This window comes from Homarus americanus, unplaced genomic scaffold, assembly GCF_018991925.1.
Source record: "Homarus americanus isolate GMGI-L3 unplaced genomic scaffold, GMGI_Hamer_2.0 scaffold4896, whole genome shotgun sequence".
Lineage (NCBI taxonomy): Eukaryota > Metazoa > Arthropoda > Malacostraca > Decapoda > Nephropidae > Homarus > Homarus americanus.
Genome location: NW_024749657.1, coordinates 5,874,190 through 5,890,178, shown reverse-complemented (window position 1 = coordinate 5,890,178; position 15,989 = coordinate 5,874,190). Strand labels below are relative to the sequence as shown.

The 15,989-nt window shown below is 44.6% G+C and overlaps 1 protein-coding gene across 10 annotated transcripts in view; it reads right to left on the bottom strand.

Moving 5' to 3' along the window:
- Positions 1-15,989, bottom strand: part of LOC121853588 (GATA-binding factor 5-B-like) — a 40,212-nt gene that overhangs the window by 20,683 nt on the left and 3,540 nt on the right. For 2 of the 10 annotated variants that reach the window (XM_042347816.1, XM_042347825.1), the window contains exons 1-4: positions 8,881-9,551; positions 2,004-2,777; positions 671-1,193; positions 40-126 (exon numbers count right to left, since the gene is read on the bottom strand). In XM_042347816.1, the coding sequence (XP_042203750.1) occupies positions 40-126; positions 671-1,193; positions 2,004-2,239 (846 nt within the window). In that variant the 5' untranslated portion in view covers positions 2,240-2,777; positions 8,881-9,551. The other 8 variants (XM_042347817.1, XM_042347818.1, XM_042347819.1 and 5 more) reach the window with 8 other exon arrangements.

Below are 15,989 nucleotides of genomic sequence, written 5' to 3'. Positions count from 1 at the left end.
ATGAGTTTTAGGACTATCTTCAATAAAATCGATACTCACATAGCTTCCCTGATCGAGGTCATGAACAGTTACTGGGATGTGAGTTGTGGCTGCCGAGGGAGGTGGTGACCCTAGTTCACCTTTGACCTGTAATGGTGTGAGAGGTTAGGTTAGGTTAGGTTAGGCCTTAAGTCAACTATGACGTCATAAACACAGGTATTCTTAAAACCAGAAAATCACATTCCTATAATGACGTCACTAACACTGGGTCATCAGGGGCGGATCCAGGAATATCAAAAGGGGCGATCCAAGACGCCAGGTGGGCGGGGAGGGGGGAACATGGCGAGCCTAACTAGTCCACCCAGCTGGGAGGGGAGTGCGTTGTAAGCTCCCCAGATTTTTTTTTTTTTTGAAATCTGATCAATATCCTGACTATTTTGAAGCCATGCGCACTTGATATTTGGAGATAATCTGAGATCAATAGTAATTACTTTTTATAATACTAAAATGCTTGGGTACAATACCGCATTAAAGAACAAATATTGGAATTTTCTGGTGTAAAGGGGAGTCCTGACCCCCTAGGACTCCCCTGGATCCGCCCTTGGTCATGAACTGCACCAATCAGCATATAAGGTCCGGGTCAGAGTCTGGTGTTGACGTCATTAACACCGGGTCGTGATCTAGCGCTCACCTCTGACTTTGGTGTGACGTGGATGGTGTGGGCGTAGGGGTGGGAGTGGGCGGCGGTGTAGGCGTGCTTCAGCTCTTCCTCTTCTTCCTCCTGCTTGACGGGCGTGCGGGCGGATAGATTGACGTCGTCCCTGATGATGACGTTAGTGGCCACGCCCACCTCGCTTACGGGCGTGCCGCAGCTTGAGGGTGGCCCACTGCTATGTGTGGTCGTGGTCAGCATGGTCAGGTTGAGTCCGCTGTCGTGGGTGGATGGTGTGGGTGCGACGAGGACGTTGTGGGTGGCATAGGCGTGGTGGGTGGCATGGGCGTGGTGAGTGGCATGGGCGTGGTGGGTGGCATGGGCGTGGTGGGTGTTGTAGTGGGTAGCATGGGCGTAGGCGTGGTTATTTGACGTGGTGAATGACATTTCCATAGAAGGTAACGGAGACGTGGTGGGTGGCGTGGGCGTGATAGGTGGCGTGGGCGTGGTGGGTGGCGTGGGCGTGGTTGTGGTGAGGGTGGAGGTGAGGGTTGTTAGAGTGCTGGTGTTATATAATAATTTCAAAAGGATAAATAACAAGAATTTTTCGGGGTTTATACACGTAAATTATACATTGTAAAAATATTATTCATATAATGTATAACATATTCCATTATTTTGCAGCTTCTATGTATAAAATATTCACCAAAACATAAAATAATTGAATCCTGTAATGCAATAAAAGACTTAGACTAAAGTTGAGTAAACAAAACACAATGTGGTTTTCTTATCAATAATCTCACGTCTCCATTGGTCAGGGGTGGGGGTGGAGGTGACTGATGGGATGGAGGGGAGGGCATGGATGGTGGGGAGGGGGGAGAGTGGGTTGGGGGGGAGGGGAGAGGGGTTAATTTCAACACCTTGTATTCACCTGAGATTGGATTTAGTCATCCTCAAAAAATATGTTTTATATACAATGTAAATTTTTGTGAGTTTACTAATAAGAAAAAAAATTACTCAGTTTAAACACATTTTTTGTTGACGTCTCGAAGCAAAACAAAAGGCGCCATCTTGCCTCCGTTCGTCGCTAGGTGTGTGTGTGTGTGTGTGTGTGTGTGTGTGTGTGTGTGTGTGTGTGTGTGTGTGTGTGTGTGTGTGTATGTAACGTCACTAAACATGCTTCTGGGGTTTATTTACAACGCTTCTAGGGGGGAGCTAATGTTGATGGCCTCAGAGGTAAACACCGTGATATTATACGAGGACTACGAGACTAATGACTTTATAATTATATTTTGACCTTTGACGAACGGAAGCAAGAATTCTGATAATATAACTCAAAACTCACAACAAATTATTGATGTGTTTACCGTACCTGGGGTGGTCTTGGGGGGTTGTTTCTCTGGATTGGGGTTGATGCCAGGGCTCCGTGGACATCCCTGACGAAGCAGGTCCTGGGGGCAGAGGAGCTGGATGAGGGCCGCAGTTCCCCCCGTCATGCTGTGGGGTGCCTGGTGCGATGACAGATGGTGGCCCAGGTCGAGGTGATCTTTCCGCCTCCTGTGCACCAGCTGGGATGGGGGAGGCGCTGGCACTAGCCTCACCGCTCATGGCCACCAAGTACCTCCTCTACTGACGGCGATTCCTCAGGTGGTCTTGCTATAGGGAGGAAAATTCGTGGGGTCTTGAGAGGAAAAAAATTAAGTCTTGATGATGGGTTTCAAAGGGATCTCACGGGAGGTGGTGAGAAGGTGGTCTTGTAGGTGACTTTTGGAAGTGGATTTTAGCGAAGTTCCGATCGGTTCTTTGTGAAATTTCAATGGAGGTCTTAGTGGTGATACAACGAGGGTCTTAGTGGTGTATCAATGAGGGTTCTGTAGATGGTCTTAGAGGAGGGTCTTACTCTAGAGGTTCAGTTCTTCAGTTTTTGATCTACTTGGTGTTCTTTTTAAAACCTTCAAAGGAGTTCCCCAAGGTGAATGTTTGGGTTCCCTCGAATATTTCTTTATTTTGAATCAGATTTTCATGCAATTTCTTGATGTCGGTTCGGATTTTCAGGCGATTTCTGTCTTGTAGTATAGATCTCTCTTGGCTCGTCTCACGTCTTATGTAATCCTTGTAAATATCCTGCCGGCCCTCGACGTCACTCCTAGAAAAAAAGATACATTAATTAGATCAGTTTGTGGCATGATAGGTGAGTGACAGGATAGTTTCGTGACAGGATAGTTGAGTGGCAGGATAGTTGAGTGACAGGATAGTTGAATGACAGGATAGTTGAGTGGCAGGATAGTTGAGTGACAGGGTAGTTGAGTGACAGGATAGTTGAGTGACAGGATAGTTGAATGACAGGATAGTTGAGTGGCAGGATAGTTGAGTGACAGGATAGTTGAGTGGCAGGATAGTTGAGTGACAGGATAGTTAAGGGCCAAAAAAAGTTAATGCCACCTCAGCTCTGGGGACAAAATGAATCTCTTATTACGACACTTATAAGTAAGGTATTATCAGTGCCACTTCCTGAAACTGGCACTAACTCACAGGGGGGAGGAGGGGAGGAGGCCACGAAAAAACAGGAAATTCCCTCCCCATCAAGTGCACGTGTTTAGTTAATCTCCCCCTTTCCCTACTTCTCCCCCAATTTCTTCCCCCCTATACCTACCCCCTCTCATCTTCTCTCTCCACCCCTCTCTCTCATCTTCTCCCCCCATCTCTCTCTCTCTCTCCACCCTCCTCTCTCTCTCTCTCTTACATTCTCCTCCCTACCTCCTATCTTTTTTTACCTACTCCTCATCATCTCTCTCCAGTACCTCTCCCTATCTTTATCATCTTCAACATCTTCACCCTCTACTTCCTCCTCCCTCTCTCCCTCCCCCACCTAATCCCACCCCCACCCCCAACCATTACAAGTGTTATCAACGACTTACTAAGACTTTGAGCTGCCTCTCGTAAAACATTTCCTTCCATAACACAATACTTATTACACCACACTGAGGAATATTTCTTTGACTGAGGAATATTTTTTGACTGAGGAATATTTCTTTGACTGAGGACTATTTCTTTGACTGAGGAATATTTCTTTGACTGAGGAATATTTCTTTGACTGAGGAATATTTTTTTACTGAGGAATATTTTTTGACTGAGGAATATTCCTTTGTGTTTCTTCAGCTCAAAGTCCCCTCCTTATCTGATCTGGCTGATGGATATTTGGATATTTTTTTGTCGTAGGTGAGAATAAAATGTTGTTGTTGTTGTTGTTGTGATCACGTGAAGATTAGGTTGACGTCATGTTATGTTAGTTTAGGTTAAGTTACGTAAGGTTTGGTTAGGTTAACGTTAGGTTAGGTTAGGGTGGTTTTATGCTTAGGTTAAATAAACTGGGGTGCTAATCTTTAGGTAATCTATTACTTATTAACTATGTCTGTACTCTGAGCTTGTGAGTGGTTGGCTGACTCTGTTTATCTAATTATTATTGTAATCGATAACAAGCTAATTATTAAAAGACTAATTAGTGAATGGTGCTTAATAACCCTGGTGGTAGTTGAAGCACCTAAAACTAAGACCTAGTGAACGGTGCTTCATAACCCTGGTGGTAGTTGAAGCACCTAAAACTAAGACCTAGTGAACGGTGCAATAACCCTGGTGGTAGTTGAAGCACCTAAAACTAAGACAGTGAACGGTGCTTAATAACCCTGGTATAGTTGAAGCACCTAAAACTAAGACCTAGTGAACAGTTTAATAACCCTGAGGTGGTAGTTGAAGCACCTAAAACTAAGACAGTGAACGGTTGCTTAATAACCTGGTAGTAGTTGAAGCACTAAAACTAAGACCTAGTGAACGGTGCTTAATAACCCTGGTGGTAGTTGAAGCACCTAAAACTAAGACCTAGTGAACGGTGCTTCATAACCCTGGTGGTAGACTGTTAATCAATATGGAACAACAAACAAAACCACAATACCTTCACAATGAAACTTTTTATAACCAATTTTTTAACCAATGTTGATTTGGTGTGTAATGGTTAACGGTTACAGGTACTGATAAGGCACAAGTACAGGGTCGGGTACAGGTGTAATTACAGGTAGAAATACAGATACAAGTACAGTTACAGGTAAAATGCAAAGTACAGGGTCGGTACAGGTGTAATTACAGGTAGAAATACAGATACAAATACAGTTACAGGTAAATGCAAGTACAGGGTCGGGTACAGTGTATTACAGGTAGAAATACAGATACAAGTACAGTTACAGGTAAAATGCAAGTACAGGGTCGGGTACAGGAGTAATTACAGGTAGAAATACAGATACAAGTATAGTTACAGGTAAAATGCAAGTACAGGTGTAACTAAAGGTAGATTTAATGAACAAAAGTACAGGTAGAGGTACTGTATAGTTTTAATATTTACCTCCTTCTCATCTCTACCCTACACACTCTCATTCACTCTCACTCACTTTCACTCCCCTCCCTCACTCCTTCACTCTCCCCACTCCTTCACTCCCCACTCACTCATCACTCCCCCCTCACTCACTTTCCTCCCCCTCACTCACTCTCACTCTCCCTCACCCTCTCCTCCCCCTCACCCTCCCACTCTCCCTCTCCCTCCTCTCCCTCACTCCTCTCACCTCCCCCTCACCTCCCTCATCCCCACTCAAATACCCTCTTCACTCATTCCCCACTCCATACCAAACACTCCTCCTCATATCGCCCCTCTCCTCTACCACCCCCATATCCCCTCCACTCCTCTTCTCCCCTCCCACCACCCCATATCCCCCTCCACTCCTCTCTCCCCTCCTCACCACCCCATATCCCCCCCTCCACCTCCTCTTTCTCCCCTCCTCTACCACCCCCCATATCCCCCTCCACACTCCTCTTTCTCCCCCTCCTCTACCACCCCCATATCCACCCCCCTATCGTATGACCACTACACAACTTGTTTACCTTTCACTAAACCTACCTCTAGCTGTGCTCTCCTCCCTCCTCCTCCTCTTCCCCTCCTCTTCCTTCTTGTTCCTTCTTTTTTCTTCCTCTTACTCCTCTTCCCTCCTCCTTCTCCTGCTCCTTCTCTTCCTCTTGTTCATTCTTATCCTCCTCTTACTCCTACTCTTCTTTCATCCCATCTTCTTGTTCCTCCTCCTCTTCCTTCTTCTCTCTCATCTCCCCTCTGTTATCATATCCCCTATTTATCTCCTTTCCCCCCTCTCCTCCTCCCCCCCTCTCTCTCCCCTACTTACCCCTCCCTCTGGCCTCTCACCATGCAAACACAGGGAAGCGTGTCACTAATTTGGTAAACACACACACACACACACACACACACACACACACACACACACACACACACACACACACACACACACACACACACACACACACGTACACATTAAGAGGAAAATTTACCGTACGAACCTTTGAAATCTATATTTGTGTCGTAGCTAAGTGCCCAGTTAGGTTAGGTTAGGATAGGTTAGGTTAGGATAGGTTGGATAGGATAGGTTAGGTTGGATAGTGACCAGTTGGTTTGGATAGATAGTTGGTTGGATAGGTTAGGTTAGGTTAGGATAGGTTAGGATCTAAGTGACCCAGTTAGTTAGGTTAGGATAGGATAGGTTAGGTTAGGTTAGGTTAGGTTAGGTTAGTTGGGAATAGGTTAGGTTAGGATCTAAAGTGACCCAGTTAAGTTGGTTTGGATGTGTTGTGGTGGTTAGGATAGGTTAGGATAGGTAAAAAAAATCTTATAAACTTTTAATAAATCTTGGACTTGACTTAGAGTTCAGTTAATCCAGTGGAGGATTATGAGTCCATTGGATTATATAGTACCTTCGACTCGACTAATCCAGGGAGATTAAGGGGAGGGATAAGGGACTAGTTGTGAGCGTGGTGGTGTACTGTGGAGTCTTAAGGAAGGGTGAGTACGATTTATCCTCCCTTTTGTCCTTTATGCCCCCTATTCACCCTTTGTTCCAGTGTTTTCTCTGTATTCCCCCTTCTCCCTTTCCACCTGATTCCCTTCCCTTTCCTCCCATCTCTTTCCCCTTCCCTTCTTCTTCTACCTTACCGTTCCCCCTTTCATCTTCCCCCTCTCCCCCTTTATTCCTTTACCCCTTTGAGAATCCACATTAGTGCCATAGCTAAGTGGGTCAGTTAACTACGTTCCTTCACCAGTTAGATACGGTCTCACCTCACCAGTTATCTACGTTCTTACCTCACCAGTTATCTACGTTCTCACTTCACCAGTTGGATACGTTCTTACTTCATCAGTTAAATAAGTTCTTTCTTCAGTTAACTACGATTTTATTTCACCAATTAGATACGTTCTCACTTCACCAGTTAAATACAGTTAAACAGGGAGAACCACTTGCTCAAGATTAACCCCGAAGACTGTGAAGATATATTAAGGAAAATAACTTGAACCAATGGATCTTATATGACACACACACACACACACACACACACACACACACACACACACACACACACACACACACACACACACGACACACACACATACCATTTTATCAACAGTACAAAGGTGAAGTAGACTCATTTTGTGTTGGTGTGCATGAACTTGTTTAGACCAAATTAAGAGACGCGACATCACCACCTCCCAACACTGTCCCCTAGAGCTATAGAACTGTCTGGGTGGTAGTGACTCTCCTTGAGGTACTCCCGTCTCTAACTTAATTCTTGTTTACTGTGTTACCTGATTACTGTATTAGGTGCATGTGTGTATGTTTGGTTGGTGTATAATGGTGGAGAATATTTCGGTCAATGTAATTCGTATAATTATTTATTAAATAGTTTTCGTAATTGTTGAATTCTGAAATAAAGTTGTAATTTCTATTTGCTTGTTAAGTTTTATGGATTATATGTACACTCACGCACATATATACATGTACATAGACACTTAAACATCTAAACACATACACGTACACATAGCCTACATATACACACACATACTAGAACGTGCACATAGCCTACATATACACACACATACTAGAACACGTGCACATAGCCTACATATACACATACTAGAACACGTGCACATAGCCTACATATACACACACATACTAGAACACGTGCACATAGCCTACATATACACACACATACTAGAACACGTGCACATAGCCTACAGATACACATACTAGAACGCTTGCATCTGGTCTGCCTTATAACACCATTCAGGAGATAACCTCCATCTAATCTGATTACAAACATCTAATCACATCCTGAGTTAAAGATATAAAGATATAATATGTAAACAAGGGATCAATGGGAAGAGTCTTACAGTAGCCATCACCTGGGAACCTCCTGACGCTTGATACTTGGGCTATGAACCACTGTGGAGAAAAAACTCAAGAAAAACTAAAAATTCAGAACTGAGGTTATTTTTGTTGTCTCCAGCTGTATGAATAATCCCAAAGCGACGTCAAAATATGAAACTGTGTCTATTACAACTCAGGAAATAGAAACAATTCCAAAGTGGCATTAAATTATTAAACTGTGCCTATTATCATACACATTGATAATAGTCTCAAAGTGGAATCAAAATAATAAACTGTGTCTACTGTAAAAACACGTTAATATTAATCCTAAAGTGACATGAAAATATTAAACTGTATCATGTATAAAACAATAGAACTAAACCTGTCGTCGAGGATAAAATCACTCGTCGTTTAGAGATACGTGACTTGCAACCCATTACCACATCACCGCCATTTTATAATTCCTCCCCCAGTATACGCGACATCCCTCAGGTCTTAAAACTCACTAAACATTAACTTACGATTAAAACTGTTTGCTATTATTTATTTTTCGGGTTTTAAGGACATTTTGGTATATGTTATGTGGTGGAGATTTAGACCCTCCCATAGTGTTATATATTGGTTTGCGTGACGCTAAACGATATTATTAAGTTGAGAGATGACATTGTATAAAGGAGAGGTTGAAAATAGTGATTGTCTTTCCTCAGCCATGAAATGTTTACTGTAAAAGTGAATCAATTTGACTCGTAAATCACCACAGTGTTAGAATTTTATAGAATCATGACTTGATTTTCTTATTCTTACCAACAATAAATAAAAAAGATGTTGCCTCATGAACCTTACGTTAAAACTTATTGATCTTCTAATCAAACTAAATCTATCAAAGGACTTATTCAGTTCAATCATGCGTATTAGAACTTAAATAAACGTTTCCTTAACCATAAACTTCATTGGAATCATCACCACTATACTCAGCTGTCACTTGAACCATTGTTATTATACCTTGTTAGACCTCCTCCTCGACTCGACCACATCAAGGTACTGCTTACTGTACTGTAGCGCCACCAACTCTCCCCTACAGTAGTGAACAATCCTTTAAGAAAATTCACATCATTTAATTACTCTTCTGTGTTTTATTGATCGTTTCCCAGAATTTAATATGGAGTATCAAATTGTATCGATCATCTCTGAAGACTTTGAGAGGTAATAGCAGCTTACATGTGATTGCCTTCCTGTACGTGGGGTGAGTCGGGGTGAACAGTTCTGGATCTTTGGACTGGGTCAGCTAAGGTCAACTGTGTTTAGGTGATGGGGTAATAACTGTGGTCTGTTAGATGGTGTTGAGAATGTAGTATGAGTGTATACTGCTTGTATTATACTCTTAAGTATGGTGCAGTATATGTGGCACTATCAACGTGGTATTGTTAGTCGAGCACTGTAACTGTGGTACTGTATATGAAGCACTAAGTATAACACTGTAAATATAGCACTGTAGTTGTGGCACTGTAAGTATAGTTCTATAAATTAAGCACTATAAGTGTAGCAATATAAATGAGGCACTGTAACTGGAGTACTTTATGTGAGGTACTGTAAGCATGACACTGTAATTGGCACTGTAAGCATGGCACTGTAATTTTCACTGTAAGAGATTCATGTTAACAAAACTGTTGAATAAATACACAATAAGTTAGACACTATAAATTAGGCTGTATATATTCAGCACTAAACACGAGGCACTGTAAACGCGGCAGGGTGCCACTTGTTGCTGGCGGGCAGGCGGGCTGGCTGACTGGGCTACGGGTGCCACAGCGGACCGGAGTCAGGCTGGCACCCTCCAGAGCCAACCCTCAGCTGGAAGATGGCACCTTCCAGCAGTGTCAGGTATGGAGCATCACATAGACTCAGGGGGTGAGGGTATTCCAGGGAACTATGGCTCCCGATGTGATAGTTGGCCTGAGATAAGATTTTGGTGTGTGTTCAAGGAAAGATAGCACGAATAGCGAGGTGTGTAGCCGTGGCCAGGAACAATCATTATATACCTTCAGAGATAAAATGATAAAACACTAATCTTTTCCAGTACTATCTTTGCCTGGGGATAATCAGAAGATCCAGTACAGCTCTGGAACCTGTAATAACCTGAGCGGTGGAGAAGACTTCTGGAGGCTGAGGTTGGGTGACGATCAGTCAGACTCGTCAACAAAGGTTTCTCAGTATGACAGGTGATCTGGGAGGAGGGGGCAGTGGTGGTGGGGAGGATCGGCAGGTAGAATACTGGAAGCTGGAAGGTGTATGAGTGAGGTGTGTGTCATGATGAGGTCAGACACTTACCTGTTGAGTTTGGTGTGAGCGCTGCGGTGGGTCCTGGAGTACCGGCCGACTAAACCATGTCCTCCCGGTGCCTGGGTGAGTTGGGGGGGAGGGAGGAGAGGCAGGTGGAGTGCAGGCAGTCACCTGGCTGCTGCGGCCGCCAGCTCGCTCACCTTTCCCTGCTGCTGGTGCTGGAGCCGGACGGGGCCGGAAGGAAATGTGGGGATATTGACTGAGGTGGAGGAAGGAGGTCGGGACGGAGGTGGTGGTGGTGAGTAGGTAGGTAGGTAAAGGAAGGCTTCCAGGGCGTGCGGGCCGTATTAGGGAAGCCCCTAGCGTGTGGCCAGGCCCCAGGGCAGGAGGACCACACACACTCCCCACTCCAGCCAATCACATGCTGTTATCCTCTAGGTGTTCTCTCAGCTGGTGTGCCTTAAACTACCCTCCTAACTCCACCATTAAATATATATTTGTCAGGCCAATGACTTCCATCACTCGACTGTCCGGGGCAAGAAGGAAACTCACCCGTGATGGTGGTGTCGGTAAGTGTGAGAGTCAGATGGTGGTGCTATGGTCAGGTGTGCCTTGTGGGCCCCGGGTGTAGGTGGGCCAGGTAGTGTGGTGGTCGGCGCCCCACGTCAAGAGGTGAGCAAACAAGGCTGCCAGCTTATCGCGCCTCGATATCTCTTATCGCTCCACCTTATCGGCCCACATTCGTGCCTTTTGATTTAGATAATTCTAAAAATGTTAGTCTGGTACCAGGGTGAGGAAGAACCAGTTGAGCGAAAGTTTGTTGATGGAGTCGGTAGTTAAGAGTCGTGATAACACATGCGGGGCAGCTCGCTAGCCTCGTCTGCTTGACTCACCACTACAATTCACTCAGCAAAAGCTAATAAACTGCCAATTATTCCGTTAGCGACAAATCCCGTGCGTTATCTTCAACCTTCTGGCAGCGACTAACGAAGCGGCCCACTGAGCACCTCGCCCAGGATGTGGTGCTTCGTGTGTTTGTCGTCACAAGCCTGCAGTTTGGCGCCAAAACTACCTTCGCGTTTCACATCCGCCGCCATCTTGCCCGGCTACCTGAACCTTGAACTACTTTACGAACTGGCCGAATTTCACTCATTATTTCCTCATCACCTTCACACTCACACTCACACACACTCATCCAAACAACTTAAAAAAAAAATCATATTAAGAATAAAAGGTGACTGACCGTTAGAAACACCGTAACGGAATTAACGGTACAAAAAATGAAGAACTTTTTGAATATTAACGATTTTTTTTCGACCATCTGTCACCTTCGTACGTCTACCCACACTCAGCTCTCTCGTGGATGAACAATTTCCTCAGTGTTCAATATGTTACGTCAATCACAAGTACCTGACATTAGTGGCCACTGAAACGTATATAGGAGAAAAATATTACAGGAAAAACAAGTAACATAACATAACATAACATAACATAACATAACATAACATAATAATAACATAACATATCAAACATAACATAACATAATAACAGCATAACATAACATAACATCACATAATAATAGCATAAACTAACATAATAAAACATAACATAACATCACATCACATAATAGCATAACATAACATAACAAACATAACATAACATAACATAACATAATAACAGCATAACATAACATCACATAATAAAACATAACATAACATAATAACATAACATAACATAACATAACATAACATAACATAATAACAGCATAACATAACACTCACATAATAATAGCATAATATAACATATAATAACATAACATAACATAACATAACAACATAATAACAGCATAACATAACATCACATAATAATAGCATATATAACATAATAATAACATAACATAACATCACATAATAATAGCATAACATAACATAACAAACATAACATAACATAACATAACATAACATAACATAATAACAGCATAACATAACATAACATAACATAACATGACATAATAATAGCATAACATAACATAATAATAACAATACAAATATAACAAAATAACATAACATAACATAATAACAGCATAAATAACATAACATAACATAACATAACATAATAACAGCATAACATAACATAACATAACATAACATAACATAACATAACATAATAAATATACAAACATAACATAACATAACATAACATAACATAACATAACATATAATAACAGCATAACATAACATAACATAAACATAAATAAACATAATAACAGCAAACATAACATAAACATAAACATAACATAAAAACATAATAATAGCATAACATAACATAATAATAACATAACATAACATAACAAACATAACATAACATAACATAACATAATAACAGCATAACATAACATAACATAACATAACATAACATAACATAAATAAAATAACAGCATAACATAACATAATAATAACATAACATAACATACAATAATAACATAACCCATCCTAACCTAACCTAACCTAACCAACCTATCAAAACCACAACAGTTAATTACTAGAAAATGTAATCATCAGGTGAACTAATCTAGGGGTGTCTAATCTTCATATAACAATTAAACTCGATTAAACCTATCATTCAAAGAGTAATTTGACTTGTCATTAACATAATAGTCTTCATTAGTGGGTTAAAATGGCCATTATATTGCTTTTGAGACTGCAGGTAGGGAGAGGGGAGGTCATCAGGTAAGGTAGGGGGGTCATCAGGTAAGGTAGGGGGGGGTCATCAGGTAAGGTAGGGGGTCATCAGGTAAGGTAGGGGGGGTCATCAGGTGTAGGGGTCATACAGGTAAAGGTAGGGGGGTCACAGGTAGGGGGTCAGGTAAGGTAGGGGGGCATCAATCAGGTAAGGTAGGGGGTGCAACAGGTGTAGGGGGGTCACTCGGGTAAGGTAGGGGGTCATCAGGTATGTAGGGGGGCCATCAGGTAAGGTAGGGGGTCATCAGGTAAGTAGGGGGTCAACAGGTAAGGTGATATCAGGTAGGTAGGGGGCCACAGGTAAGGTAGGTCACCAGGTAAGGATAACAGTAAGGTAGGGGGTCATCAGGTAAGGTAGGGGCATCAGGTAAGTAGGGGGTCATCAGGTAAGGGAGGTCATCAGTAAGGTAGGTAACAAGGTAGGGGGTCACCAGGTAAGAGGGGCACAGGTAGGTATCATCAGGTAAGGTAGGGGGTCATCAGGTAAGGTAGGGGGGTCATCAGGTAAGGTAGGGGGCATCAGGTAAGGTAGGGGTCAACAGGTAAGGTAGGGGGTCATCAGGTAGTAAGAGTAGGGGGGCATCAGGTAGGTAAGGTAGGGGGTCATCAGGTAAGGTAGGGGGTCATCAGGTAAGGTAGGGTCATCAGGTAAGGGGGGGAACAGGTAAAATAACAGGTAAGGTAGGGGGGTCAACAGGTATAGAACAGGAAGGTAGGGGGTCAGGTAAGGTAGGGGGGGTCATCAGGTAAGGTAGGGGAGGTCATCAGGTAGGTAGGGGGGGTCATCAGGTAAGGTAGGGGGGTCATCAGGTAGGTAGGGGGCCATCAGGTAAGGTAGGGGGGTCATCAGGTGGTAGGGGGGTCATCAGGTAAGGTAGGGGGTCATCAGGTAAGGTAGGGGGTCATCAGGTAAGGTAAGGTGTCAACAGGTAAGGTAGGGGGGTCATCAGGTAAGGTAGGGGGTCATCAGGTAAGGTAGGGGAGGTCATCAGGTAAGGTAGGGGGTCATCAGGTAAGGTAGGGGGTCATCAGGTAAGGTAGGGGTCATCAGGTAAGGTAGGGGGGTCATCAGTTAAGGTAGGGGGTCATCAGGTAAGGTAGGGGGAACAGGTAAGGTAGGGGGTCATCAGGTAAGGTAGAGAGGTCATCAGGTAAAGTAGGGAGGTCATCAGGTAAGGTAGGGGGGATCAGGTAGGTAGGGGGTCATCAAGGTAGGGGTACCAGGTATAGGGGTAGGTAGGTAGGGGGCCAATAGGTAAGGTAGGGGGGTCAGCAGGTAAGGTAGGGGGTCATAGTAGTAGGGGGGTCAGGTAAAGTAGGGTGTCAACAGGTAAGGTAGGGGGGTCACAGGTAAAGTAGGGGGGTCATCAGGTAAGGTAGGGGGTCATCAGGTAAGGTAGGGGGTCATCAGGTAGGTAGGGGGCCAACAGGTTAGGTAGGGGGTCATCAGGTAGGTAGGGGTCATCAGGTAAGGGTAGGGGTCAACAGGTAAGGTAGGGGGTCATCAGGTAAGGTAGGGGGGTCAGGTACAGTAGGGGAGGTCATCAGGTAAGGTAGGGGGGTCATCAGGTAAGGTAGGGGGTCATCAGGTAAGGTAGGGGGGTCATCAGGGTAGGTAGGGGGTCATCAGGTAAGGTAGGGGGTCAACAGGTAAGGTGAAATATCAGGTAAGGTAGGGGAGGGTCATCAGGTAAGGTAGGGGGTCATCAGGTAAGGTAGGGGTCATTAGGTAAGGTAGGGTCACAGGGTAGGGGGTCATAAGGTAGGGGGTCATCAGGTATGTAGGGGGTCAACAGGTAAGGTAGGGGAGGTCAACATAAAGGTAGGGGGCCATCAGGTAAGGTAGGGGGTCATAGGTAAGGTAGGGGCCATCAGGTAAGGTAGGGGGGCTAGGGTATGTAGGGGGGACTAGGGTATGTAGGGGGACAGGTATGTAGGAGGGTCATCAGGTAAGGTAGGGGTCAACAGGTTAGGTAGGGGGTCATCAGGTAAGGTAGGGGGGTCAATAGGTAAGGTAGGGGGTCATCAGGTAAGTAGGGGGTCATCAGGTAAGGTAGGGGGTCAACAGGTAAGGCAGGGGTCAACAGGTTAGGTAGGGGGTCATCAGGTAAGGTAGGGGGTCATCAGGTAAGGTAGGGGGTCATTAGGTAAGGTAGGGGTCAACAGGTTAGGTAGGGGGTCACTCGTGGTAGGGGGGCAGTAAGGTAGGGGGACACAGGTAGGTAGGGGGTCATTAGGTAAGGTAGGGGGGCTATTAGTAAGGTAGGGGGTCAACAGGTGTAGGGGGGGGGTCAACAGGTAAGGTAGAGGGTCATCAGGTAAGGTAGGGGGGTCATTAGGTAAGGTAGGGGTCATCAGGGGTAGGGGGTCAACAGGTAAGGTAGGGGGTCATCAGGTAAGGTAGGGGTCATTAGGTAAGGTAGGGGGTCAACAGGTAAGGTAGGGGGTCAACAGGTAAGGTAGGGGGGTCATCAGGTAAGGTAGGGGGTCATCAGGTAAGGTAGGGGCTCATCAGGTAAGGTAGGGGTCATTAGGGTAAGGTAGGGGGTCATTAGGTGGTAGGGGGTCAACAGGTAAGGTAGGAGGGTCATCAGGTATGTAGGGGATAGGTATGAGGTAGGGGTAGGGGGTCACAGGTAAGGAAGTAATAGGTAAGGTAGGGGGGTCAACAGGTAGGTAGGGGTAACAGGTAGGTAGGGGGTCATCAGGTTAGGTGAAAAGTCAAGGTAATACAAAGGTGAGGGGTCATCAGTAAGGTAGGGGGGGTCAACAGGTAAGGTAGGGGGGTCAACAGGTAGGTAGGGGTCATCAGGTAAGGTAGGGGGCCAAAGGTAAGGTAGGGGTCATCAGGTAAGGTAGGGGTCATCAGGTAAGGTAGGGGGGTCATCAGGTTAGGTAGGGGGTCATCAGTAAGGTAGGGGTCATCAGGTAAGGTAGGGGTCAACAGGTAAGGTAGGAGGGGTCATCAGGTAAGGTAGGGGGGCCACTAGGTAAGGTAGGGGTCAACAGGTAAGGTGAAATACCAGGAAGGTAGGGGGTCATCAGGTAGGTAGAATATCAGGTAAGGTAGGGGGGTCATCAGGTAAGGTA